This window comes from Garra rufa, chromosome 25, assembly GCF_049309525.1.
Source record: "Garra rufa chromosome 25, GarRuf1.0, whole genome shotgun sequence".
Lineage (NCBI taxonomy): Eukaryota > Metazoa > Chordata > Actinopteri > Cypriniformes > Cyprinidae > Garra > Garra rufa.
Genome location: NC_133385.1, coordinates 4,740,419 through 4,756,951, shown reverse-complemented (window position 1 = coordinate 4,756,951; position 16,533 = coordinate 4,740,419). Strand labels below are relative to the sequence as shown.

Here is a 16,533-nt window from a genome sequence, read left to right as displayed (position 1 = left end):
GAAAACCGTCAAACTTAATTAAAACTTAAAAACTTAAAAACTTTTTAACTTTATGGTCCAGCTTTCTCAAGCCAACTTAAAGTTTGTCTTCACTTGTCTTGAACTTTTTTATCAAGTTATAATGAAAATCTCAGTCAGAGTCTTAATTTTATATCTTAATGTGTTCTCAAACAGGTCTCGCAGTGTCGTCCGTGTGGGGATCAGCGTTCATTTTGAGCCTTCAAAAATCAACGTTTTTAATAAAGACTGCAGTCGAGGAGGTCGAGAGGTGTCGTGTATGTTGGCCACGGTTTGCCTGAACGTGACGGCGCGGACACCCATGACGGATCCAAAAACAGTCGGTATGTAACCCAACTTAAAAATGACCGATCAGTCAGATGACTGAATGATAAATGCACATTTGTTGAATTTTCCAGGACCCTGTGCCTGGGAGTAATATCTTTCAGATGTTTGCTCAAAAGGTCACTCCCAGTTTTTCCTAATGCATAAAGCCTCCGGCCAAAGAGAAAACACTTTAATCCCAACATTTAGAGCGAGAGAAACCCATCGTAAAACTGCGTCGGGCATCCCATACATTTCACATCTGGAACTTATAAGATCAGGACAGAACATAAACATGTCTGAAAGTCACAGACAGATAATATTCCCCTCTTATCAAACGCTGGCCATATTTTTAGTTGTTCTGATTTTGAAAATATCCAAATAGAATACAAAAAACCCTCTTATAGTTTTAAAATGGCTTAAAGGATTGGTTCACTTTCATAACAACAATGCACAGATAATGTACTCACCCCCTTGTCATCCAAGATGTTCATGTCTTTCTTTCCTCAGTCGTAAAGAAATTATGTTTTTTTTTTTTTTGAGGAAAACATTTCAGGATTTCTCTCTTTATAATGGATATGGATGGAGCCCCGAGGTTTGAACTTCCGAAATGCAGTTTAAATGCAGCTTCAAAAGGCTCTAAACGATCCCAGTCGAGGAGGAAGGGTCTTATCTAGTGAAACGATCGGTTATTTTCTAAACAAATTGACAATTTATATACTTTTTAACCTCAAATGCTCATCTTGTCTCGTCTTTGCGCAGCGCATGCGCAGTCTGTGTGATTGGGGTAAATACAGTTAGGGTACGTCTAAAAACTCCCATCTCGTTTTCTTCCCTAACTTCAAAATCGCCTTAGATCGCTGCAAAAGTACCAACATAATGTTTACAAAGTGAACATACAAAAAAACTCAAACTCCCTTTACAAAAAAAAAGGTAAAAACAGCATTATAAGACGATTTTGACATTGAAGACACAAACGAGATGGGAGTTTTTAGACATCCCCTAACTGCATTGACCCGGATTCTACTGACTACACATTCATTGTGCAGAGACGAGACAAGACGAGCATTTGAGGTTAAAAAGTATATAAATTGTCAATTTGTTTCAAAAATTACCGATCGTTTCGCTAGATAAGACCCTTCCTCCTCGACTGGGATCATTTAGAGCATTTTGAAGCTGCATTTAAACTGCATTTCGGAAGTTCAAACCTCGGGGCGCCATCCATATCCATTATAAAGAGAGAAATCCTGAAATTTTTCTCCAAAAGAACACAATTTCTTTACGACTGAGGAAAGAAAGACATGAACATCTTGGATGACAAGGGTGTGAGTACATTATCTGTACATTGTTGTTATGAAAGTGAACTAATCCTTTAAATTTGTTCTCAAGGGCATAGAATTTAGTAGGAAAGCTCGAGACATGTCCCAATATTTATTCAGTGACTTTTAAATTGAATAGGTGTTAGCTCACCTGAACATTTTTGTAGATTTGTGACCCTGGACCACAAAACCAGTCATAAGGTTAAATTTTACAAAACTGAGATGTATACATCATATGAAAGCTCAATAAATAAGCTTTCTATTGATGTATGGTTTGTTAGGATAGGACAATATTTGGCCGAGATACAACTATTTGAAAATCTGGAATCTGAGGGTGCAAAAAAATCTAAATACTGAGAAAATCACCTTTAAAGTTGTCCAAATTAAGTTCTTAGCAATGCATATTACTAATCAAAAATTACATTTTGATAGGTTTACAGTAGGAATTTTACAAAAAGTCTTAATGTAACATGATCTTTACTTAATTTCCTAATGATTTTTGACATAAAAGAAAAATCAATAATTTTGACCCATACTATGTATTTTTGGCTATTGCTACAAATATACCCCAGCGACTTAAGACTGGTTTTGTGGTCCAGGGTCACATATTAGTAATCAAAAATTACATTTTGATATATTTATAGTAGGAATTTTACAAAAAATCTTCATGGAACATGAACTTTACTTAATTTCCTAATGATTTTTGGCATAAAAGAAAAATCAATAATTTTGACCCATACTATGTATTTTTGGCTATTGCTACAAATATACCCCAGCGACTTAAGACTGGTTTTGTGGTCCAGGGTCACATTTGTGTTTCATGTCTTCGACGTGGAAAACAGTTATCTTGGGGATGGAAATGTGGATGTTTTATTTGTGAACATCATACTTTGTTTGCTCATTTCAATTAATAAAACTGAGCTAAGCCAGTAGTAGTACTGACAGCGTCGTATAAACTTGGTTGAATGCGCAAAAAGCGGAGGAACAGACAAACTGATTCAACTGAGTAAGTCATTTACACTGGAACCACAGCGATTGATTCACATTCAAACTTGGGACTTTGACCATTCAGTTCAAGCAATTCACTAGCAAAATAAAATATTAAAAAAATGTTTATTTACGAATTTCAACATCGTTTGTAATGATTAAAAAAAAAAAGCATGTAGTGAAAACTGAAACTGAGATTTTTGAAACTCCTTCAGTATCTGCATTGCAAAAAGATTCATGATTTCAAAGCACTCCAGCCGGATCACGAATCATTTGATTCAGATGGGAACTATACGTGCTCAAAAGTTCCGATGTGAAACGATGATTTGCGAATCATTTGATTTAGATTGGATCTTTGGTGTGGGTACACAAATCATTTAATTTAGATTAAATCTTCGGAGCAGGTATGCAAATCTTTTGATTCAGATCGGGACTTCAGAGAGCATATCTTGAATCATTTGATTCAGATGGGGACCTCGGACAGCAAATCGTGAATTATTTGTTTTGGATCGGAAGCGTGTTTACGAATCTTTTAATTCAGATCGGAACATCGGAACTGGTTCGCAAATCATTTTGCGAATCGAAAGATTCATGAAACGTGCCGAAGTCCCGATCTGAAATTATGATTCGAGAATCATTATTTCGATTTGGATCAGAATGCAGAGCGCGAACCATTTAATTTAGATTGGATCTTTGCAGCGGGTACTCTTTTGATTTAGATGGGGACCTCGGCTGCAAATCGTGAATCATTTGATTTAAACTGGAAGCAGGTTGGTGAATCTTTTAATTCAGATCAGAACCTCGGACGACAATTCGCAAATCTTTTGATTCAGATTGGGACTTTAGAGAAGAGAGCATATCTTGAATCATTTGATTCAGATGGGGACCTTGGACAGCAAATCGCGAATTATTTGTTTTGGATCGGAAGCGTGTTTGCCAATCTTTTAATTCAGATCGGAACATCGGAACTGGTTCGCAAATCATTTTGCGAATCGAAAGATTCATGAAACGTGCCGAAGTCCCGATCTGAAATTATGATTCGAGAATCATTATTTCGATTTGGATCAGAATGCAGAGCGCGAACCATTTAATTTAGATTGGATCTTTGCAGCGGGTACTCTTTTGATTTAGATGGGGACCTCGGCTGCAAATCGTGAATCATTTGATTTAAACCGGAAGCGGGTTGGTGAATCTTTTAATTCAGATCAGAACCTCGGACCACAAATCGCAAATCTTTTGATTCAGATTGGGACTTTAGAGAAGAGAGCATATCTTGAATCATTTGATTCAGATGGGGACCTCGGAAGCGGGTTTGCAAATCTTTTAATTCAGATCGGAACTTCGGAACTTCACACATTATTTTGTGAATTGAAAGATGAAATGATGGTTCGCGAATCATTATATAGAATGGAACTTCATAACGCGGATCGCAAATCATTTGATTTAGATTGGATCTTTGGAGCGGGTGCACAAATCTTTTGATTCAGATCGGGACTTCAAAGCATGTATCATGCTTCATTTAGTTCGGAATCGGGTTTGCAAATCTTTTAATTCAGATCGGAACTTTTTTTCCTGATCTGCAATGATGGTTCCCGAATCATTATATGGATTGAGAATCATTTGATTTAGATCAGATCTTCGGAGTGGATATGTGAATCTTTTGATTCAGTTCGGGACTTCAAAGCAAGTATCAAATCATTTGATTCAGACGGGGATCTCAGACTCGGATCGCAAATCGCGAATCATTTGATTTCGATTGGAAGCAGGTTTGCAAATATTTGAATTCAGATCAGAACCTCGGACCGCAATTTGCGAATCATATACTTATCTTCAGAGCGGATATGCAAATTATTTGATTCAGATCGCAACTTCAGAGAGTGTATCGTGAATCATTTTAATGCAGATGGGGACCTCGGACTCGGGCCACAAATCGTGAATCATTTGATTTAGTTCGGAAGTGGGTTTGCAAATCTTTTTGTTCAGATCGGAACTTTGGAACAGGTTCATTTTGCGAATTGGAAGATTCATGATATGTGCTCCGAAGTCCCGAACTGAAATGATGGTTTGTGAATCATAATATAGATTGAATCCTCAGAATGCGGATCATGGATCATTTGATTTAGATCGGATCTTTGGAGCGAGTGCACACATCTTTTGATTCAGATCAGGACTTCAAAGCGCAAATCGTGAATCATTTGAATCAGAATCATTTGAATATATTTTCTGATTTCCTAATTTCTTTTTTAAAATTATTTTAATATTTTGTATTAATTTGTGGTTATCCTTCATTAACTATAATAACTTTTTATTTTTTTTGTAGTAAAACCATGGTTCAATTTTATAAGTGAGGTGTTGCCAGGTTAATAAAAAAATAATTCATTTAAAGGATGTATATGGAGATGAAGTTTGGACTTCTTTAGGATTAAAGAAGATGCTTCGGATAGTTTCCATAATTGTTTAGATTGACTTTGAATACAGAAAAGAGATATTAGAACCAGATTTTTGTTTATGTATGTGGAATTTAGCTAGCAGGAAACAGCAGGAAAGTTATATTTTTCCTGTATTCTCTTGAGTAATGAAACAATCCAAAGAAAACATCTTTAAAACAGAAAGAACCTGCACTTGACATAAATGAGATTGGATGAAACAAATCTGACCTAAATGTCTGCATGGGTACATTGCCAAAACAAGTGAATGACATCTTCCTTGGAAGAGTGACAAAAACAGCTACTAACTTCAGCGTCTGACTTTAATTATATAAATACATTCATAAGCTTTTTCTGTTTTATCCCTACCAATGTCAAAGCAACAGATTAATGAGTTAATCCAAATTTCATAAAAAGCTTATGGACGTGATTGTTTGTTTGTTCCTCACACAAAGCATCATATTAAATCAGAAGATACTGAAAATTGTCTGGTTGGTTTGTGTTTTACTGTACACTCTTAAAAATAAAGATTCTTTATTAGCATTGATGGTTCAATCAAGACCCTTTAAATCCATGGAACCATACAAGGTTCTTTTTTATGGAAAAAGGCAAAGGTTCTTTGGGGAACCAAAAATGGTTCTTCTTGGGCATTGCTGTGAAAACCCCCTTTGGAAAGCCTTATTTTTAAGTGTGTAAGGTGCATTTTGAACTGTATTTGCTCCTGTAAAAAACCATATATTAAAAAATGGGAGAATAAACAGAGATGTTGCTGTTGTTGACATTAATATGTTGTATTTTTGTTCAGCGCTGAGGTACAGCTTTGGTTTTGAGGAGAACGGTTATTTCCCCAGAGCCGTGTTAGACAGCACCGAAGACCCACAGCCAAGAGACGTCACCCTTCGACCAAACTCAGATTACTGCCAGAAAGTGTATTTCCACGTTCATGTGAGCCACTTTCTGCACATATTCATATTACATATTTTTTTTGCAAGAAATTAATACTTTTATTCAGCAAGGATGCATTAAATTGATTAGAAGTGACAGTATAGACATTTATGATGTTACAAAATATTTCTATTTCAAATAAATGCTGTTCTTTTGAACCACTTATTCATACTGCAGTCACTTTTATCCGATTCATCAGAGAATATTGAAATCCAACTGTATCAGTTTCCAAATGTATTAGTGTCAAATAAATACACTGTAAAAGAAACTATTTGTTGATTCAACCACATTTCTAATTTTAAGTTCAGTCAACTCAAAAAAGTTTAGTCAACTTAAAATGTTAAGTTGTACTAAGTGTTGTACAAGAGTTGATTCAATATAAAATTTTTAAGGCAGCCAGGTAACTTACTCAGCTTTTAAGTTTAACAAACCAAATTTCCAAGTTAACTCAAATATCTAAGTTGTCTCTTAGTACAACTTAACATTTTAAGTTGACTAAACTTATTTGAGCTGACTGAACTTTAAATTTTTATGGTGTTTAATAGTGATAATAATAATAAAAAATGTTTCTTAAGCAGCAGATCAGCATGTTAGAATGATTTCTGAAGAATCATGGTACACTGAAAACTGTAAATATATATTCGATTAGAAAACAGTTGTTTGAAATTGTAATAATATTTCACAATTATTACTGTTTTTACAATATTTTCAATCAAATAATTACAGCCTTGGTGTGCAGAAGAGACTTCTTTCAAAAGTTAGTTTTTTTTGTAAGAAATTAATACTTTTTTCAGCAAGGATGCATTCAATTGATTAGAAGTGACAGTAAAGACATTCAAAATGTCACAAAAGATTAATATTCTAAATAAATGCTATTTAACTTTCTAATTATCAAAGCATCTTGAAAACCAAATGTATCACAGTTTCCAAATGTATCGGTGTCAAATAAATACACTGTAAAAAACTATTTGTTGATTCAACTTAAAATCATTTCTAATTTTAAGTTCAGTCAACTCAAAAAAGTTTAGTCAACTTAAAATGTTAAGTTGCACTAAGTGACAACTTAGCTCTTTGAGTTGATTCAACATAAAATGTTAAGCCAGCCAGATAACTTACCCAGCTTTCAAGTTTAACAAACCAAATTTCCTGTTAAGTCAACTCAAATATCTGTTTTCTCAAAGTAAAACTTAACATTGTGAGCCACTTGTGAACCACTTATTCATACTGCAGTCACTTTTATCCTATTCATCAGAGAATATTGAAATCCAACTGTATCAGTTTCCAAATGTATTAGTGTCAAATAAATACACTGTAAAAAACTATTTGTTGAATCAACTTACAATTATTTGTAATTTTAAGTTCAGTCAACTCAAAAACGTTTAGTCAACTTAAAATGTTAAGTTGTACTAAGTGACAACTTAGATATTTGAGTGGATTCAACATACAATTTTAAGGCAGCCAGGTAACTTACCCAGATTTTAAGTTTAATAAACCAAATTTTCTGTTAAGTCAACTCAAATATCTAAGTTGTCTCAAAGTAAAACTTAACATTGTGAGCCACTTGTGAACCACTTTTTCACACTGCAGTCGCTTTTATCCATTTAAGCTCCTTTTTATGAATCTAGAAGCTACATTGATGTCTAAAAGTTTTTTTTTGCAAGACATTTATACTTTCATTCAGCAAGGATGCATTAAATTGATTAGAAGTGACAGTAAAGACATTTATAATGTTACAAAAGATTAATATTTCAAATAAATGCTGTTCTTTTTAACTTTCTAATTATCAAAGAGTCTTGGAAACCAAATGTATCACGGTTTTCAAATGTATCAGTGTCAAATAAATACACTTGTTGAATCAACTTAAAATAATTTGTTACCTGGCTGCCTTATAATTTTAAGTTCAGTCAACTCAAAAAAAGTGTATTCAAATTAAAATGTTAATATGTACTAAGTGACAACTTAGATATTTGAGTTGATTCAACATAAAATTTAAAGACAGCCAGGTAACTTACCCAGCTTTTAAGTTTAACAAAACAAATTTTAGGTTAAGTCAACTCAGATATCTAAGTTGTCTCTTAGTACAACTAAACATTTCAAGTAGACTAAACTTATTTGAGCTGACTGAACTTAAAATTTTAAGGTGACTGGAGTAATGATGCTGAAAATTCAGCTTTGAACACAGGAATAAATTACATGTTAATATATATTCAGATAGATAATATATATTCACACAGGAAGTGACAGACTACACAAGACCCCTGATCTTCACTGTTGACGTCGGCCTGCAGAACACAGATGAAGGGCCGGTTCTGGATGACGGGTGGCCCACCAGCCTGCAGTCAGAGGTCAGACACACAGACATAAACACAGATTGACAACACTTTGGTCTCGCATCCATCCAAATGACATGTTTTTCTCTCCAGCTTCCGTTCTGGAACGGTTGTGATAATGACGATCAGTGCATTCCCAACCTCATCCTGCAGAGCAGCTCTGACCTATTAGATCGCAGGTTTGTCCTCAAACGCACACTTTTGTTTTTCCTCGCACACTGAAACACAAGCTAGAACCACTAAACTTCAGACTGGTCTGACTCGGGTTGCTATATCTTTTCGGATTTATCCGGTTTATGGTTTTTGTAAACCAGACTATCAAAACCACCAAAAATCTCATAGACATACATTGGCAGAATGTTCAAATGAGCCAACACCATTCAAACTCCAACTGTCAAAATTCAAATTTAAACTCCCAGAATCCCTTGAGACTAAATGAAACTTACGTATTATTTCTAATCCTTCTACAATCATTCAAACTCATTTTATATTTATAATCTATTTAAATCATGTTAGTAATATGCTAATATAATGCTAATATAATAATATGCTATTAACATGCTAATCATGCTACAAACATGCTAGTAACATGCTAATCATGCTAACACCTTGTTAATCATGCTAAAATCATGATAGTAATGTGCTAATCATGTCAGAAACATGCTAGTACCTTGCTAATCATGCTAGAATCATGACAGCAACTTGTTAATCATACTAGAATCATGCTAGTAAGATGTTAATCATGTAGTATCATATTAGAAACATATTAAACGAGCTAGAATCATGATAATGCCTTACTAATCATACTGGAATCATGTTAGCAACATGTGAGTCATGCTAGAATCATGCTAGCACTTTGCTAATCATGCATGCATAGTAAACATGCTAGTCACTTGCTAACCATACTACAATCATGCTGGCAACATGCTAATCATGTCAGAAACATGCTAGTACCTTGCTCATCATGCTAGAATCATGATAGTAACATGCTAATCATGCTAGAATCATGCTAGTAACATGCTAATCATGTCAGAAACATGCTAGTACCTTGCTCATCATGCTAGAATCATGATAGTAACATGCTAATCATGCTAGAATCACGCTAGTAACATGCTAATCATGCTAGAATCATGATAGTAACATGCTAATCATGCTAGAAACATGCTAGTACCTTGCTAATCATACTAGAATCATGATAGTAAGATGTTAATCATGGTAGTATCATATTAGAAACATATTAAACGTGCTAGAAACATGCCAGTAACATGCTAGAATCATGCTAGTACCTTGCTAAACATACTAGAATCATGATGGTAACTTGCTAATCATACTAGAACCATGCTAGTAAGATGTTAATCATGGTAGTATCATATTAGAAACATATTAAATGTGCTAGAAAAATGCCAGTAACATGCTAAGCATGCCAGAAACATGCTAGAATCATGCTAGTACCTTGCTAAACATGCTAGAATCATGATACTAACTTGCTAATCAAGCTAGAATCATGCTAGTGCCTTACTAATCATACTGGAATAATGTTAGCAACATGTGAGTCATGCTAGAATCATGCTAGCACTTTGCTAATCATGCATGCATAGTAAACATGCTAGTAACTTGCTAATCATACTACAATCATGCTGGCAACATGCTAATCATGTCAGAAACATGCTAGTACCTTGCTAATCATGCTAGAATCATGATAGTAACATGCTAATCATGCTAGAATCACGCTAGTAACATGCTAGTAACATGCTAATCATGTCAGAAACATGCTAGTACCTTGCTAATCACACTAGAATCATGATATTAACTTGCTAATCATGTCAGAAACATGCTAGTAATATCTTAATCATGTCAGAAACATGCTAGTAACATGCTAATCATATTAAAATCATGCAAGCAACATGCTAGGAACTTTGCTTAACATCTATCTTTGGTAGATTGTATTGCCTTCAAAACATCCAAACTGTAAACTTTAAACTATTTCAGACTGAAAACAATAAAACTTAAAACTTTTTAAGACTTTTTTCAAACTTAAAGTTTGTCTCGACAAACTTTTTTATCTTGTTTGAATTGTTGCTGGTGGTCTTTTCTCTATGCATTTACATTTTGAGAACATATTAACATATTGTGTTCCCTTCAATTTATTTCGAACATCTTCTTTACTTGGTCTTAAAAAGGTTTTAAATAGTTATGTTTATGTTTAAATAGTATATTTAAAAAAAAGTTATGTTTCTGTATTTCAGGCAGTTCTGTGGGCGTCGCGAGCGCTCCTCGTGGCCGCCTTGTGTCCATCAGAGGATGAGGACGAGCGGGGAGCGTTTAGTGGAGGCCAGCCGGAGGAAAGTTCTGGTGGAGGCGCGTTTGGAGAACCGAGGAGAGAACGCATACGGCACGATCCTGCACATCACGCATTCTCCAAACCTCCAGTTCTCCAGTCTGGTGGTGAAGGTTTGTTTTCAGGAAAAAACACCCTGACCTGAGTGTCAACCCGGGCTTTACCTGTATTTATGAGAGTTTAGAGCATTAAAGGAGGAATTCAAACATGAGATGGAAGGGGTTACTGATAAAGAGGCCAAGAGTGAAAGGAAAACCATGACTCATCCAAGGCCTGGTGAACTTCCTCAGTGACTTCATAGGCAGCTTCGTAATCTCAGTGGAACCTGATAAGTGGCTAAGCAGCACATACATGCCACACAAACAGCTTTAGAAGAAATAAAATGGCTCAACCAAGACTTAAAATGATTTAATATAATACAAAATAAGCTAAAACAGCTAAAATCTAATAATTAGATCCATTTAGGGGTTCAAGCGCGTAGCGCTGAAACCCTATTGTAATTGTTAGAATGGTCACGGATCAGCGATCTCCATGTACAACTGATCGTGCAGACCAAACCGTAAGACGTAAAGTCTTGAAGCTTGGAGGGATGGTAGTATTCACACCGCCTGCAATGTGACCAAAGCTCGCCCCAATCGGCCTGACAGGATCACTACAGCGATCAAAAGTACGAAAACGCTTATAACTCCTAAACTGTCGGTCACAGGCTCAAGGGTCGAAATTGAGCATTTTTTTGAAAAACCTTCTTTTGCGAACTAGTTCTAGGTTTTTTGCCCAATCGGAATCAAACCAGTGCAGAAAGATTCTCTGGAGAGTGAATATCAATACTTATCAAAACAAAAGTTGCAAAGAGACGCCAAAACGTTCAAAAGGGACAGGTCCACTTTTAGTAAAATGCCTATAACTCCTGAACGGAATGAGATATCTTCAACAAACTCAGAACACTGATGTAAGAGCTTAATCTGAGGTCACAGGAAGCCACTCAGTGGTGCTATTAGAGGGAGAAAAACATAAAAATGGCCATAATTGTGACACCATTTGTCCTTTCAACATGAAAATTGGTGTGCACGGTTTTGGTCCAAAGTGCCACAAGTGTCTATAAGGACATTTGCATATCTCAAAAAACGAATTTCAAGCACCTGTTAGACAAGGTTAATTGAGGCTGATCGTAACGAAACTTGGTGGGCCTGTTCGACTCACTGCCCCATAGATCTGACAGAAATTTGAAAGAAATCGGCCTCTGGGGGGGGGGGGGGGGGGCGATATCACATTTTTCAAGTGCGTATAATTGTATTATACATTGCGTAATTGTATGCTCCACGATATTCGTATGGTATCATACGATAGAACTTCTCATTCCAGACAACTCTGCCTCTAAAACCACTGCTGTCAATCACATCATTTGTTAAATAATTGAGAAGATTTTTAAAAACGTACTTTTTCGAACTAGTCCTAGGTTTTTTGCTCAATCGGAATCAAGCCAGTGCAGAAAGATTCTCTGGAGAGTGAATATCAATAATTATCAAAAAAAAGTTTAACTTTCGCAAAGGGTCAGAAAAACGTTTGAAAGGGGCAAGGTTACTTTTAGTAAAATACCTGTAACTCCTGAATGGAATGATATCACATTTTTCAAGGGCGTAAACGATTGTACATTACACGGTTTTTCATGCAATATTTGTATCGTATGACAGAACTCCTCATTCCGGACAACTTTGCCTCTAGAACCACTGCTGTCAATCAAATCGTTTGTTAAATGATTGAGAAGATGTCAGAAACCTACATTTGCGAACTAGTCCTAGGTTTTTTGCTCATTCTGGAAAAAAACAATGCAGTGCAATTCTCTGGACTATGTCAATATTTATCAAAAATTTACCCTTTGGGAAGCTATAACTGGGTCGTTTAGAAAAAGGACCTGACCAAATTTACCCAAAATCCTATAAAACCTAAAGGAAATCTCAAAACTTCATGAAACCTGGTGAGCACATGCGATGGGTGATTCTAAAGAAGCATGCAAAGTTTTAAGGAGATATAACGCTATAATACTATAACAGTTAAAAAGGTCTCAAAAACACAATTTTTATGGTAAATGACCAAGATTTGCCAAAAATGCTTTTTTTAATCATTGATTTAGATGGGTACGGCCTTGCTAAATAATATGTAATGTCTTTTTCCTTATATGCTTAAATACCTTAAATGCTTGAACCCCGGTAATCGCTGCTTGCAGCTATATTTTAATGTGTTTCCTTAACAACTGCCTGGAAAAGTCATGGAAGTTAATATAACTGTATGGAAATTTTTGATTTTGTCCTAAAATAATTGATCAAGTAAAATTTTTGATTTGATAAAAATAATTACAACATTTAAAAAATATATATTAATTAAAAATTTTGTTTTTCAGGCACCCTCAGATATTGCAATCGAGTGTCTGAGCTCTGACGATACGAGTCTCTACCGAACCTGCAACGTCAGTGCGCCGTTCATGAAGTCATTCGCTCAGGTGAGATGCCTTAAACCTGTAGGTTCTTCACAGCGATACCATAGAAGAACCATTTTTGGTTCCATAAAGAACCATTCAGTCAAAAGTTCTTTAAAGAACCATCTTTTTCCTACCTTTTCATAATGTGAAAAACCTTCTTTTGCCACAAAGAACCTTTTGTAAAACAGAAAGGTTCTTCAAATATTAAAGGTTCTTTATGCAACCATTTAGACAAAAAAGGTTCCTCTATGGCATCATGAAGCACCTTTATTTTTAAGAGTGTAGTCTTCAAGTGGTAGGTGCATGGTTTAATAATGGTATCAGATGGCAATATACCACGATACTCAATAACCATATGCATTAGGCATGACATTTACAAGATAAATGCCTAAAAACATGATGCATTTCCATTAAAGCATGTCCTTTTTTCTCAGTGAAGATGCGGTTAAAATAACGGTGCCGCTTGATTGCTTGAAAAAACAAATGTCGAAAAACAATTTGAGAGCACACTGGAGTCAATCTGCCACAAAACAGAAGCCTGAGGTTGTTAAAAACATGTCTATAATCCTCCTGACATCGACAGAAGCCACAGAATGGAAAATTCACCACGTAAAATCTCCAAATTCCCTTCATATGCATAATTGTTTATCCCTGTCTGAACGGGACTGTCATTTCTCTGCTCATTTTTCACATATTTTTACATGCCATGCATATTTGATCAATCTGTCTCTCAGTGGGATTGTTCCTCAAAGACTTTACAAGTACATTCTGTGTCTATTTGGTGTTTCTGTGTGGTTTCCTGTGCTCTTGCTGGGCTGGCGTCGCCCCCAGACTCTTTCCTTTGACTGCTTGGATTCCAGTCGTGTCTCTAGGGTACCTTCTGTTCAAATCTGGTCTGAAGCAATAGCATTAATCACAGTACCGCCAATTAGACGGCAATGAGAAATGCAGAAACCATAAACAACTAGAATAGAAGAACACTATGTCCTTTAGTCGTGTTTTGTGTTTCGTTTGGCTTCTCTGTTGTCATTCGTTCACGTTTTGTCTCATTCATCCAGGTGTATTTTCGACTGGAGTTTGAGTTCAGCAGATCTGTCTTCTTGAACTACGTCCAGATCACCTTGAGAGTCTCCAGGTGAGGTCGTGACCTTTGAACTGAGTTCTGACGATATATCTGAGGATTTTTTTTAAATTGATGAATAAAATTAATGTTGATGAAATTGTTATTAATTGTTATAAATATATTAATTGTTTCAATGCAGTGAAGGTGAAGAAATGTCTCTGGAGGACAACATCAGTGACATATATCATAATCTGAAATATGAGGCTGATATTCTCTTCACAAGGTAATAATGTGAAACTCACAGATGTCCAAAAATTAAGTGTATATATTATATTATATTATATTACTATTGTAATGTGAAAATAATAATACTTAAACCTTGGCTATTATAGTTAATAAAAGCATTCATTACTTGAAATAAAATAAACTTTAACTGAAAAAATAAAAAAATAAGACAATGTACAAGAGGCATCATTTCCAGCTTTTATTTACATTTGAACAAAAAGTGGTATGTCCAAAATTGTTCATACCCTTTGCAAACTGTCACAGTCTATGGGAAAATACAAAGTTCTATACCATTCCAAATAGTCCAAGCTGTTCTAAAGCATCCTAATGACCCTGATTCATTGGGAACAGCTGTTTTAATCAACTCAACAGGAGAAAAACAGAAGCTCTCTGCTGTTGGTTTGTGGACAGTCATGGCTAAGACAAAGGAGCTCACTGAGGACCTGCGGCTGCGCATTGTGGCTGCTCACGAGTCAGGAAAGGGCTGTTAGACCATATCTAAATGTTTTGAAGTTCCAGTGGCTACAGTGCAAAGTATTATTAAAAAATACAAGACGTTCCGCACTGTGAAAAATCTCAGAGGACGTGGTCGGAAGCCAAAAGTGACACCTGTGCTGGCCAGGAGGATAGAGAGAGAGGTATAAAAGAATCTAAGGATCACCACCAAGGCCATCCTGATGAATCTGGGCTCTGCTGGTGGCAACATCTCAAGGCTGACAGTCCAACGGACACTGCACACCGCTGGGTTACACAGACGCAGACCAAGGAGGACACCACTTCTCCAGATAAGGCACACAAAAGCCCATGCTCATCTGGACAAAGAAGAAGACTTCTGATCTTCTGTTTTATGGTCAGATGAAACAAAAATTGAATTGTTTGGCCACAATGATGTAGCCTTCATTTGGCGTAAAAAAGAGAAGCCTTCAACCCTAAGAACACCATCTCCACTGTCAAACATGGTGGTGGGAACCTAATGTTTTGGGGGTGTTTTTCAGCCGGTGGATCAGGGAACCTAATTACAGTAAACGGCACCATGAAAAAGGAGCAATACATCAAAATTCTCAACAACAACATCAGGCAGTCTGCAGAGAAACTTGGCCTTGGGCACCAGTGGACATTTCAGCACGACAACGACTCAAAACACACAGCAAAAGTGGTGAAGAAATGGTTAGCAGACAAAAACATTAACGTTTTGCAGTGGCCCAGCCAGAGTCCTGACTTAAATCCAATTGAGAATCTGTGGAGGGAGCTAAAGATCAGGCTGATGGCAAGGAGACCCTCCGACCTGAAAGAGTTGGAGCTCATCACTAAAGATGAATGGGCAAACATACCAGTGGAGACATGCAAAAAGCTGGTCAGCAATTATAGGAAGTGTTTGATTGCTGTAATAGCCAAATAGCCAAAGGCTTTTTTATTGATTACTGAGAAGGGTATGAATAATTTACTAAAATAACACTGACTTAAAGCTTCAATATTCTAAAGGTTTTGATAAAAAATCTTAATATTACTATTATTGTTACTATTATTTGACTATTATTTAACTACAAAATTCAAATTAATGCACTAAAATAACTATAACTGAAATAAAATTGCTAAAAATTAAAAAAATAAAATAATTTCAATGAAAATGAAAACAGAAAATGTAAAAAAAAAGAAAAAAAAGCTAATTCAAAATTATAATAAAAACTATAATTATATCTCAGTGTTACTAAAATAACACTGACTAAAACCTTCAACAGAGCCGGCCCTCCCTATAGGCGAACTAAGCGGCTGCTTAGGGCCCCGCCGCCACTAGGGGGCCCCCACTAGTGATCCAAGTCATTACGTTGCAAAGCGCGTGGCTGTCACTAACCAAGTTTCCATCCAGTTTTCGAACTTTTTTGTTAATCGACAAAGAGAATATGCGTAAAATAAACCTGCGAAATTTGCTGTCCAACCGGCCTTTTACCGATAAAATGGTGTGCATAATGACCTCATCCCTAAAAAAAAAAAGAAACCGTGACATAAGATTTGGTGTATCGCAAAAAAAAAAAAAAAAAAAAA

At 35.8% G+C, this 16,533-nt stretch overlaps 1 protein-coding gene across 1 annotated transcript in view; it reads left to right on the top strand.

Annotated features, from left to right (window-relative positions):
- The window catches only part of itga11b (integrin, alpha 11b), an 81,191-nt gene that overhangs the window by 51,439 nt on the left and 13,219 nt on the right, over window positions 1–16,533 (top strand). The window contains exons 16-23 of the mRNA XM_073831291.1: window positions 175–341; window positions 5,859–5,998; window positions 8,233–8,343; window positions 8,422–8,507; window positions 10,575–10,779; window positions 13,065–13,163; window positions 14,201–14,277; window positions 14,405–14,488. Coding sequence (XP_073687392.1) covers window positions 175–341; window positions 5,859–5,998; window positions 8,233–8,343; window positions 8,422–8,507; window positions 10,575–10,779; window positions 13,065–13,163; window positions 14,201–14,277; window positions 14,405–14,488 — 969 coding nt within the window. The remainder of the gene's footprint in view (window positions 1–174; window positions 342–5,858; window positions 5,999–8,232; window positions 8,344–8,421; window positions 8,508–10,574; window positions 10,780–13,064; window positions 13,164–14,200; window positions 14,278–14,404; window positions 14,489–16,533) is intronic.